The sequence below is a fragment of the Pongo abelii genome, chromosome 1, assembly GCF_028885655.2.
Source record: "Pongo abelii isolate AG06213 chromosome 1, NHGRI_mPonAbe1-v2.0_pri, whole genome shotgun sequence".
In the NCBI taxonomy this organism is placed as follows: Eukaryota; Metazoa; Chordata; class Mammalia; order Primates; family Hominidae; genus Pongo; species Pongo abelii.
The window spans coordinates 162,682,844-162,696,108 of NC_071985.2; the positions used below are offsets into that span (position 1 = coordinate 162,682,844).

General features: G+C 40.8%; 1 protein-coding gene across 2 annotated transcripts in view; it reads right to left on the reverse strand.

Moving 5' to 3' along the window:
• Nucleotides 1-12,693, reverse strand: part of CTH (cystathionine gamma-lyase) — a 28,476-nt gene extending 15,783 nt beyond the window's left edge. The window contains 4 exon segments of one of the 2 annotated variants that reach the window (NM_001131163.2): nucleotides 2,239-2,348; nucleotides 5,864-5,959; nucleotides 7,867-7,948; nucleotides 12,347-12,657. In NM_001131163.2, coding sequence (NP_001124635.1) covers nucleotides 2,239-2,348; nucleotides 5,864-5,959; nucleotides 7,867-7,948; nucleotides 12,347-12,514 — 456 coding nt within the window. In that variant the 5' untranslated portion in view covers nucleotides 12,515-12,657. 2 annotated transcript variants of the gene reach the window in all.
• Nucleotides 12,694-13,265: the final 572 nt, after the last annotated feature.

The window sequence follows — 13,265 nt, forward strand, 5'->3', positions numbered from 1 at the left end:
AACATAGATTGTGTGAGAGTACATCCTAGAATTTTAATGAAAGATAATTGTCCCTATGATGCCAAAAATATACTTAATATGAACTTAATGCCAGAAACTCTAGAAACTATAGAATAAGTACCTAAGACTTGAAGAGCATGGGCTTTAGACTAAAGAAGAAAAGTGACACCCACAACAGAAAACCTGGTTACCGCCTACTTAAAAAGTAACAATGATCTTTATATCTCAAAACCTACCACAATTCAGACACATAGTAGATGCTTGATAGTTATCAAAAAGACCAAAGAAAAGAATTATATTTGTTGAACGAAATGCCATTGTACTGAATTACTTTCTTTTTTTTTTTTTTTAAGCGGCAGGGTCTCACTTTGTTGCCCAGGCTAGAGTGCAGTGGCATGATCACAGCTAACTGCAGCTTCAACCTCTGAGGCCCGGGTGATCCTCCTACCTCAGCCTCCCCAGTAGTTGGAACTACAGGCATGTGCCACCATGCTCAGCCAATTTTTTTTTTTTTTTTTTGGCAGAGAAAGGGTCTCGCTATATATCTCGAACTCCTGGTTCAAGTGATCCTCCTGCCTCAGCCTCCCAAAGTGCTGGTATTACAGGCATGAGCCACCGTGCCCAGCTGATTCTTTTTTTATTACCTATTATTTAAATGGGCAAGAGATCTGGTTTAATACTCTTCTGACTTTAGAGTTTTACTCTGGAAAAGATAAGGTGGTTAAATAATACATATTCTACAAAAAACTTGAATTATTTAAAGAATCTATAAAAATTATTCCTGGTAAGAATTGATTATTCCTACTGATAATTAAAAAAAATAAAAATTACAAAATAAATAAAAAGTAGGTTTTACATGGACTTAAACATTCTACTTCAAGTGAAAAACCTGATATTTTAGGAAGGAAAATGTATTAATTCAAGTTGGTAGAGTCACTATACAAAATTCTGTTGACAAGACTTACTATACTCATAATTTGCTTTCCACCCCTTAGAAAGATTCAGACCAGGGCCGGGCACGGTGGCTTATGCCTATAATCACAGCACTTTGGGAGGCTGAGGCAGGCGGATCACAAGGTCGGGAGTTCAAGATCAGCCTGGCCAACATGGTGAAACCCCTTCTCTACTAAAAATACAAAAATTAGCTGAGCATGGTGGTGGGCGCCTGTAATCCCAGCTACTCAGTAGGCTGAGGCAGGAGAATCGTTTGAACCCAAGAGGCAGAGCTTGCAGTGAGCTGGGATCGTGCCATTGCACTCCAGCCTGGGTGACAGGGTGAGACTCCGTCTCAAAAAAAAAAAGAAAGACTCAGACCAGCTATTTTAATGTGTCTTTTCTCCCAAGCAAGATAAAAAACAAGTTCTTCTGGAAACAAACCTTAATTACCAAAAGCTCAACCATGTTAATGTGCAAAGTAATTATTTGTACATGAAAAGATATTTATTTTTTAGCATTCATTGCAACATAATCTTGAGTACAATTCTAACCTTTTAATCATTAGCACAAAGTTGTAAACAGCTGACTTATAAAAGACACTGGTCCTTCTTTTATCCACACAGAATTTAAATGAGGTCCCAGGAAAGAATATCACATATGCCATTCACTCAGACACAAAACACCTTCCGGTGGCATACAAATTTCCCAGGATGGAAGCTAAAGATTACTTGTGGCCCATTCTCTACATCTAACTAGTATCTGGGCAGCATCCCTTACAGCCCGGCAAAGCCACTGTGCTTCGAGTTTGGGGGTTTGGCAGGCTTCTTTTTCTATAACCCAATCTCTGTGATGACTTCTGTTGCCAATACTCTTTTGGCTATGTAGTTAAAAATTAGGTGCTCCTGCATAGAAATTTTTTTAACAATTACCATGTATCCAGGAACTATACTAAGCATTTCATATTCATTATCTCATTTGATTCTCACACTCCCCTTTCTATAAAACCGGTATAATTATCTCCATTTTGCAAATGAAGAAATTGAGACTTTGGTTAAATAATTTGCCCAAGATAGTACACTAACTAAGATGCAGAATTAAAATTTGAATTCTACTCCAAAAATCATGTACTACCATTATGCTATAATACCCCAGAGATGACAGTCTATCTTAATTTTGTTGATGTTTCCAATGGCATATAATAAAATTTGTTATTCACATTAAATTATGTCCTCTAGTAAACAGAAATGATGAAAACAAAACATCGAAGGAAAAACAGGCAAAACTGAAAACGAGCTGAGTTACCTTGGTTTCTGGTGTAATTGCTGCCTCTAGTAATTTGATTTTGGAACAATCAACAAAAGAAATCTTTAATCCAAATTCAGATGCCACTTGCCTGAAGTACCTGTTTGTACCTGAGACAGAAGGGAATCAGATAAAATGAAAAGAACACTGCATTAAGAGACATTCATTCCTTCTACATATAAACACTTACAAAATATATGGAACTCTCAGTCACCAAGAAAAATGCAACTAAAAGCAATTCTAGTTTGGTTAAATAGTTTGGCTATCTGATATAGTAAAGAATAATAAGGTTTGTTGTTTAAAGGCTCAAGAGTCAAATAAAACACACTTGAGATCCAAAAGTAGCATGAAGCAAATAATGTTTCTCAAAACATCCAATCTCCACTAAGTGACATGCTTCCTGAAACATTGTATCTTTTCAAACAATTTCTACCCAGTTCTCAACTCTAAACTAAAGGAATCAATGTCAATGAAAGGTTCGAAATAAATTTCAATATACTTTGTAATGGTAAAGAATTGGTTACTATTCTTTGTACTTTTTCGATCTTTCTGTTATGTCGTTCTGAAAGTTTTAATCGATAAAATGAGACAATATAAATCAAACTACCAGATTTTTACAGTGAAAGAAGGTAAATCATTTGACTTAAAATAATTTTTTATAAATACACCTGGATTTGATTTTTACACATAAAAACTTAAAGAAAAAATTGATATTGATACTCAATAACAACAACAACAAAAGAATATTCTGTCATTAACAAGAAACTAGACTTTTGATGGTATGTAGACTGACCCTAGGTAATATAAAATTGAAAAATAATGTAAAAAGTTCTTTAAAATCAACAATTTTCAGGATTTTGTACCTATGTTTGCCATGAGACTTTTATAATGCACTATAAAAGTATCTAAAGGTTTGAGATTTCTATAATTTCAACTCAACAAGCTAATATAAGAAACTAAGATAAAATACAAAACATTGTGCAAATTTCTGAGGGATAAAATGATTACTAAGAGTAAGTCCCTTCCTTTAAAGCAGGGGTCCCCAACCCACAGGCCACAGACAGGTACAGGTTTGTGGCCTGTTAGGAATCCAGCTACACAGCAGGAGGTGAGCAGCGGGTAAGCATTATAACTCCCTGAGCTCAGTCTCCTGTCAGATCAGCGGCAGCATCAGATTCTCACAGGAGGAAACCTACTGTGAATTGCTCATGGGAAGGATCTAGGTTGGGCACTCCTTATGAAAATCTAACTTGCGAGGGATCTAGATTGCATACTCCTTATGAGAATCTAAATAGCGCCTGATGATCTGAGGTGGAACAGTTTCATCCTGAAACCATCCCCCTGTCCCTGGAAAAATTGTATTCCACAAAACCGGTCTCTGAGGCCGGGCACGGGTGACTCACACCTGTAATCCTAGCACTTTGGGAGGCCGAGGCAGGTGGATTACCTAAGGTCGGAAGTTTGAGACCAGCCTGACCAACAAGGAGAAACCCTGGCTCTACTAAAAACACAAAGTTAGCCAGGCCTGGTGGCGCATGCTTGTAATCCCAGCTACTCGGGAGGCTGAGACAGGAGAATCATTTGAACCCGAGAAGCAGAGGTTGCAGTGAGCCGAGATCGTGCCATTGCACTCCAGCCTGGCAAGAGAGCAAGACTCCACCTAAAAAAAAAAAAAACAAAACCGGTCCCTGGTGCCAAAAAGGTTGGGAACTGCTATTTTAAAGGACTTAGTGATTTAACTTTTTGTTCGGAAATAGATAAAATGATAATATTCTAGAAATCACATTTTAATTATTTGGAAGCATCCGGAATATATGTGTATGTATATTCACAAAATTCCTTGCTTTTGTTTTAAATACGAAAATCAGTGGGCTTAAAGGCAAGGGCAAGCCTGTCTTCTCCACATTCACCACTTTAAATAGCTAACATTTCATTTCTTTGGAATGGAAGTTAATTTTTTTTTATTATACTTTAAGTTTTAGGGTACATGTGCACAACGTGCAGGTTTGTTACATATGTATACATGTGCCATGTTGGTGTGCTGCACCCATTAACTTGTCATTTAGCATTAGGTATATGTTTACCATCACTGGCCATCAGAGAAATGCAAATCAAAACCACAGTGAGATACCATCTCACGCCAGTTAGAATGCTGATCATTAAAAAGTCAGGAAACAACAGGTGCTGGAAAGGATGTGGAGAAATAGGAACACTTTTACACTGTTGGTGGGACTGTAAACTAGTTCAACCATTGTGGAAGACAGTGTGGTGATTCCTCGGGGATCTAGAACTAGAAATTCCATTTGACCGAGCCATCCCATTACTGGGTATATACCCAAAGGATTATAAATCATGCTGCCATAAAGACACACGCACACGTATGTTTATTGCAGCACTATCCACAATAGCAAAGACTTGGAACCAACCCAAATGTCCAACAATGATAGACTGGATTAAGAAAATGTGGCACATATACACCATGGAATACTATGCAGCCATAAAAAAGGATGAGTTCATGTCGTTTGTAGGGACAGGGATGAAGCTGGAAACTATCATTCTCAGCAAACTATCACAAGGAAAAAACCAAACACCACATGTTCTTACTCACAGGTGGGAATTGAACAATGAGAACACATGGACACAGGAAGGGGAACATCACACACTGGGGACTGCTGTGGGGTGGGTGGAGGGCGGAGGGGTAGCATTAGGAGATATACCTAATGCTAAATGACGAGTTAATGGGAAGTTCTTACATTTAGAGCCATAGATGGGCTTCAGGGGTTCAATCCATGAGACCCCTAAAATTAAAATGCTAATCACTGAGTGTAGTCTTAAGAACATTTTTTGGGAAAAAAGGCCCATATCTCTCAACAAATTTTTGAAAGTTTCCGTGGTGCCAAACAAAAAATAAACAGGAAAAGGGGATGTGTGGGGTTGAGCTCTTGAGAGTAACCTGAGTTGTATTTCACCTTTATTACAGGTAAAAATTAAGTTACAGGAGAACACTGTCTCTCTAAACCTTATCTTCTCTAGAGCAGAATATGTCTGCAAGTTGATAAAGTGCTACGTATTCATTCTAGCACCTTAAATACTATTCTTATTAAATAATCTCTGGCCAGGTGAGGCGGCTCACTCCTGTAATTCCAAAACTTTGGGAGGCTGGAGAGGGAGGATCACTTGAGCTCAGGAGTTCCAGACCAGCCTGACCAACACGACGAAACCCCGTCTCTACAAAAAATACAAAAATTAGTCAGGTGTGGTGGCACGCGCCTGGGGTCCCAGCTATTCAGGAGGCTAGGGCACGAGAACCATTTGAATCCAGGAGGCGGAGACTGCAGTGAGCCGAGATCGTACCACTCCACTCCAGCCTGGGTGACAGAGCGAGATCCTATCTCAAAATAAACAAATAAATAAATAATCTCTCTTATAAGCAGTTCCAGAACATGGACCCTAAGTGTTTATGCCCTCTTTTGCCAAGTCTGAGAGAGCATAGAGGTACCCGTCACACCTGTAAACTATAATAAATAATCAAAAATATTGGCAACATTGTTAATATTAATTCAGGGCTCACTTTATTATCTGTAAAATACAAGTTTACACAATATAAATGAGAGGGGTCACCTACCTGCATACACATCATCCATACAAATAATTTGGTCTCCTGCTTTTAAAAGATGGGTAATAGTTACAGTGGCTGCTAAACCTGAAGCAAAGGCCAAACCTAAAATAAAAATCAAGTTAGAGTAAGCTGAAAAGTCAGGCCTCTAGGTTACAACACACCTCCAAGTATTTACCTGACTTACTTCAATGAAGATAGGAAGCCATCACCGCTGAGTTGCTAGAGGCCCCTGATTAATACCATTACAAAATCTCCTTTTCTATTTCAAGAATAAGATATCTTTGAAATAAAAAATGTACAATGTGGACAGATACTTTTGTGTTAAGTCAATTTTGCCTTGGTAATAATATTTCTCTGAAACACTTCAAGAAAATAATTCTTTACAAATATCTGAGATAAAAGGTCTATTGCCAGTTAAATTACAGTTTAAAAATAGCAAACTAAAGGAATTTCAGGCGGGCGTGGTGGCTCCTGCCTATAATCCCAGCACTTTGGGAGGCCAAGGCAGGTGGATCATTTGAGGTCAAGATTTCGTGACCAGCCTGGCCAACAGGGTGAAACTCTGTGTTTACTAAAAATACAAAAATTAGCCAGGCATGGTGGCACATGCCTGTAATCCCGGCCACGAGGGAGAATGAGGCAGGAGAATCGCTTGAACCCAGGAGGTGGAGGTTGCAGTGAGCTGAGATTGCACCACTGCACTCCAGCTTGGGAGACAGAAGGAGACTCCATATGAAAAAAAAAAAAAGAAAGAAAGAAAAAAAATTTCAAACATAAAGAATACAGCAAAGATATGATTCATACATTCATTATATGAATATGCAATTCAGTAAATATTTTAACAAAACTTGCAATCAGACCAGAGATTTGTCTGATAAGTGTAATCACAATGAATACACAAGACTCTCTTCATGAAAAAAAAAAAGTTTAGGGAGTTAATCTCTAATCTCTGACAGCACATTATCAGGAGTTATTGACCACTGAAAATAACTTTAGTGCTATTCTTAGGCACAAATTATTAGGTGAATAAACCAGAGGATAAGAAAGTTTAGGCCAAGTGCGGTGGCTCACATCTGTAATCGCAGCACTTTGGGAGGCCGAGGTGGGCAGATCACTTGAGCCCAAGAGTTCGAGACCAGCCTGGCCAAAATAGCCCCATCTCTACTAAAAATACAAAAAAAAACCTGGGCACAGTGGCCCACTCCTGTAATCCCAGCACTTTGGGAGTCCAAGGCAAGAGATCACAAGGTCAGGAGATCAAGACTAGCCTGGCCAACATGGCGAAACCCCATCTCTATTAAAAATACAAAAAATTAGCTGGGCGTGGTGGCAGGCACCTGTAATCCCAGCTACTTGGGAGGCTGAAGGAGAAGAATTCTTGAATCCAGGAGGCGGAAGTTGCAGTGAGCCAAGATCCTGCCATTGCACTCCAGCCTGGGCGACAAGAGCAAGACTCTGTCTCAAAAACAAAAACAAAAACAAAAATATTAGCTGGGTGTGGTGGTGCACACCTGCAATCGCAGCCACTCAGGAGGCTGAGGCAGGAGAATCGCTTGAACCCTGGAGGAGGAGGTTGCAGTGAGCAGAGATTGTGCTACTGCACTCCAGCCTGGGCAACAGAGTGAGAGACCCTGTCTCAAAAAAAGATTTTATATTCTAATAGGTGGTATTATTAAATTTAATTTCCATTTATTTATTTATACTGACAGTTTCAGATGAAGATTGTTTTCACATGAATACTACATGATAAATGTAATATTAATAAATGTAGTATTCATGTGAATTTTTTCCTTTATTCATTTGTCCTCTATTCATATGTATTTTTACCTGATGATTACACATATGCATATTATACCAACTGAGGGACCTTGGGCAAATAATTCAAAGTCAGTAGAACAGGAATTTTGAACTAGCAAACCTGTTTCTTTTCAGTTCCACATTCTGTTCCTCTATGGTTTTCTCTATACATTTAAAAATAGATTCTAGACTGTGAAATGGAAATTACTTACAGTACTTAGCCCCATCCAGTGCTGCCACTGCTTTTTCAAGGCAATTCCTAGTGGGATTTCCAGAACGGCTATATACAAAACCCTGAAAAAAACAAGTTTGAGTTCATCCTAAGAGATTTAAGTTTATTATCAGAGTCCTAACATAGACAACTATAGTTTCACCCTACCATAATGAGTTTCTATTCTTTAGTCATGATATGTCTTGCTTTAATACAGAAGCAGAACAGTGCTGTGGCTATAGTCAAGATACTCAAGTCAAACAAACTCTATGTGAATTCTGATCTGCCACTTATGAGCTGCATGACACTAGGTAAGTTACTTCACATTTCCAAGAGTCAATCTCAATATCTGTAAAATGGGAATAAAATACAGATATCTAGTTCATAAAATTGTTGTGAAGATAAAATGAGATAATGCACAAATTCACTACATGTTTCCTGGCACATGCTAATCACTAAATAAATGGCAGTTTTTATTATTAGTATATTTATTATGTTAGACTCACCTTTTTTCATTAATCTGGAAACATTAGGAAAAGGGACTTGCATGAGCCAACAGAATAAACCTAATTCTAACCTGTATTTCATTTCCTAAGAAATAAGTGATTAAGTGATACAAGTTTCTTTTTTTTTTTTTTTTTTAAGGATAGGACCTCACTCTATTGCCCAGGCTAGAGTACAGTGGGGCAATCATAGCTCACTGCAGCCTCAAACTCCTGGGCTTAAGCAATCCTCCCATCTCAGCCTCCTGAGTAGCTAAGACTACAGGTGCACGTCACCATGCCTAACTAATATTTTAATTTTATTTTTTGCAGAGGCAGTCTAGCTATGTTGCCCAGGCTGGAGTTGAACTCCTGACCTCAAGCAATCTTCCCACATTGGTCTCCCAAAGTGCTGAGATTACAGGAGTGAGCCACCTCATCAGGCTGATTCAAGTTCTATTTAGCATACAACAGGAAGTTATGATCATATCCTACCAATGCTCAACGTTCATTCACATCTTAGCTCTACAAAAGTGGCTCAAAGCATAGGGAGCAATTCCTGGCAAAACAGCTCCACACAATACTTTTTAAAAATTTGCATTCCTGTAATCCCAGCTACTGGGGAAGCTGAGGAAGGAGAATTGCTTGAGCCCAGGAGGAGGAGGTTGCAGTGAGCCGAGATCATGCCACTGCACTCCAGCCTGGCCGACAGAGCGAAGACTCTGCCTCGAAAAAAAAAAATTGCATTATTCTCCTTTTACATATATGGCACCCTGCTAGCTATATTCATCCAGTCATTCTCCTAATCCTTATGACTGGCTTTGAGGAAAGTGAAGCCAAATGTAATAGTACCTAGGGAGTGTCAAAAACGGATTGCGAACCAAGGATTTGAACATTAATTAGAAGTCCTATAATTTTCTCCCTCTGCTTCACATAACACATAACAAAACACAACCACTCTTTCACCTTTGTTTCTGATTCAGAAGCTCCCAGTATTAACAATAATAACTTTTAAAAGTTTTGTTGCTATGTGCCCTTGTTTATGACAAGTTGAGCAGACTTTTTTTTTTTGAAAGGGAGTCTCGCTCTGTTGCCAGGCTGGAGTGCAATGGCGTAACCTCCACCTCCCGGGTTCAAGCGATTCTCCTGCCTCAGCCTCCAGAGTAGCTGGGACTATAGGCACGCCACCACACACAGCTAATTTTTGTACTTTTTTAGTAGAGACGGGGTTTCACCACGTTGGCGAGGTTGGTCTTGATCTCCTGACCTCATGACCCACCCGCCTAAGCCTCCGAAAGTGCTGGGATTACAGGCACGAGACACCGCGCCCAGCCTGAGAGACATGTTTTATAGGGCTCCACGATATCCTTACCACTCCCCACCATCACCTTCTTACCATGACGTGCTGCTGTACCCAGCAGTTTAAAAAAAAAAAGTTTGGATTCATGTGGCTTCTGCCACAGAAAGGTACCTCATGTTTCTCATTCAGCTCTTCGAATTCCCTTTAGTGGTCTTAACTAATTTTTAAAAAGGGCTGGGCGCGGTGGCTCATGCCTGTAATCCCAGCACTTTCGGAGGTGGATCACCTGAGGTCAGGATTTCAAGACCAGCCTGGCCAACATGGTGAAACCCTGTCTCTACTAAAAATAAATAAATTAGCTGGGCATGGTGGCTGGTAGCTGTAATCTCAGCTACTCGGGAAGTTGAGGTAGGAGAATTACTTGAACCCAGGAGGTGGAGGATGCAGTGAGCCAAGACTGCACCACTGCACTCCAGCCTGGGCGACAGAGGAAGAGTCTGTCTCAAAAAAAAAAAAAAAAAAAAAAAAAAAAAAAAAAAAAATACATTCGGCAGAGTTTTTGTGGATTTAACCATCCCTGCTGGCTTCCTGGAAACATTTAATTATTTACATCACACCTGAATGGTTAACTTTTGCACTAAGTTCCAAAGCTTGGGCAACTACACATTCATTAAACCCTACACAAGAAACAAACTTCATGTTTCAAAGAGAGGTTGTGAGCCGGGCGCGGTGGCTCACACCTGTAATCACAGCACTTTGGGAGGCCAAGGCGGATGGATCACGAGGTCAGGAGTTCAAGAGCAGCCTGGCCAACATGGTGAAACCCTGTCTCTACCAAAAAAAATACAAAAATGAGTTGGGCGCAGTGGCAGGTGCCTGTAATCCCAGCTACTTGGGAGGCTGAGGCAGGAGAATCGCTTGAATCCGGGAGGCAGAGGTTGCAGTGAGCCGAGATCGCACCACTGCGCTCCAGCCTGGGCGACAGATTAAGACTCTCTCTGAAAAATAAAAAAAAGAAAGAAAGAAAGAGATGCTGTGTACATATTTTGATTCTAAAATACAGTAAAGAGTATTCTAAACCAGTTGTAGAAATGGCCTTAGAACTCTATCTCACAAAACAAAGGACTGTCTATAAGGATTTTCCTCAACTTATATAACACACCGAATTGGTTTCCAAAGCATAATCAAGACTTTGGACTTACAGACTTTAACTAATTCTTACAAATCTCAGCAACTTTTAAATTCTCCAAGATCCATCAAGTATGCCACCAAAAGGGGGAAAAAAGCTACGTGATTAACAAAGACGTCTCCTTCACAGGTTTTACAGATCATTCATGTAGAGTCTGTGTCAGTTCCTTTTCTATAAAAAGTACACAATGCCTGTCCTGCCCTGTGACCTGGTTGTTGTGAGGATCAAATGGAAACTGTAAATGTGAACATCATGAAAAAACGAATTACCATCGAGTAATTATTATGTACCATACAGCCTTAAATACATCTCAACAACTTATGTGGTAAATACTATTATTATCCCCATTTATACAGGATCAATGAGAGGCTTTGACAGGTTAACTAACTTGCCCAAGGTCCCCCAGCTCAGAAGAAGTGGTGTCAGAATGCAAACCTAGCCTTTGACTATAAGACTTGTGTTCTCTTTTTCTGTTGTTTGAGTTGGAGTTTCGCTCTTGTTGCCCAGGCTGGAATACAATGGTGAGATCTTGGCTCACCGCAACCTCCGCCTCCTGGATTCAAGCGGTTCTCCTGCCTCAGCTTCCTGCCTTAGCTTCCCGAGTAGCTGAGATTACAGCTACCCGCCACCATGCCTGGCTAATTTATTTATTTTTAGTAGAGATGGGGTTTCACCATGTTGGCCGGGCTGGTCTCGAACTCCTGTCCTCAGGTGATCCACCCGCCTCAGCCTCCCAAAGTGCTGGGATTACAGGCGTAAGCCACTGCACCGGGTCATGACTTGTGTTCTTAATCACTAAGCCACAGTGCTTAAATGATGCAATAGGCTAAATTGTTACTAGCATTATTAGAGATAGCATGGTGTAGCTGAGTGCCTAGGAGTTGGTTCCTAAAGCAACCTCAAGTTTCTAAAGTTTGAATTCCAGCTCCAATACTTACTAGTCTAAGGCTAGTTACTTAACTCCGTAAATCTCAGCTGTTTTATTGGGAAAAAATGAGAATTTCATTCAGACTAGGGTTGTTAGAATTAGATGAGACAATATATGTAATACACATGATACATACAAGCATGTATTTGGCACATAGCAGATACTCAATAACTATTAATACAGCTACTGGGAACAATCTTAATTCTAGTCAAGTTATCAGACCCTTAATATTTTTTAAGCTGACTCCGTACTACATCTTTAAAATTTATTCTGCTAAAGGTAACTCAAAAAAGTTATGAACTTCGATTTTTAATTGCGAATTTGTCAAAATCACGTGAATTTCAGGCCAAATCTATATGGCAAGTTGGACAAACGGCTCCTTCCAGTCCTGCTTACCAAAAGAAATACGATCACTGGACTATCTGATACAAAGCTGTACTGCAAGAATTAGTGTAGAAACATCTTTCGGTTGACTTCCTAATTTATAAGTCATATTATAAATTACTTACATGCCTTTCAAATTCATAAACCATCTCTCTTTTCCCGCCCAACTGTGGACAACCCCAGACAGACACAGCTCACCGAGTGCTGGCCAGGCGCCCCTTGCTTGAACGTGACGGACGGTGAGATGGGGGGCACTACAGCCCTGGAGGTCCATTGCTCTGGTTCCTGGCCCACATGGATGGCCTGCGTGGCGAAATGTTGGAAGTGAGGCAGAAAACCTTGTGAGGAGGCCTCTTTTTCCTGCATGCTGAACTGCGAAAGAAGGAGAGAGGAAAAGAACACCGAAGATATAACCAGGAAGCCGGGTGTCCGGGGTTGGGAGAGACAGAAGGATCAGGTAAGAAGGAGCTAAAGCACGCAGCCAGAGACGACTGCGAGCGAACTAAAGCGGGACACGGCGATTGTGGGGTGGATTTTATCAGCGAGACGATCACAGGGGGCGGGACCAGCGCGGCCCATTGAGCGAAGGCCCGACGCGTCTCCCACTCCTTATTGGCTGACAGCAGAGGCGTTGCCTGAAACGTCACCGCGACCGCCCCTCCAAGTGCACAAAGTGGAGTGAAGCTGGAGTCCCTGGGTCCAAGTGGTGTTAGTCCTTGCGGGCGAAATTCCTGAGTACCTGTCCTGAGAAGTCTGCCATGCTGGTTCCTGAGAGCCACCCGGGCGTCTGTGTGACCTCAGGCCGGAGGTTCGCCCGAGACCTGGCCGAAAGCTGGGTTACTGTCGAAACCGGGTAACTGTAAACAGACCACATAAATAGCCTTCTCTTACTGTGGTGCTTACCTCTGACCACCACCCTTTGCCCTGAGGGCGGTGCTGAAAGACGTAAGCCACAACGTGGAGATTGGTTAAGCAAACAGTTGCCGAAGCCGCCCAGTTTGCAGCTTGAATTCTCATCAGTCACAGCTTGCGTTTTAGGTACACTGAACTTTGTAATGACACAGTGCTTACGATGATGAAACGATGACTAGAAGTGAAGGTTAAATTGTTGGTAAGA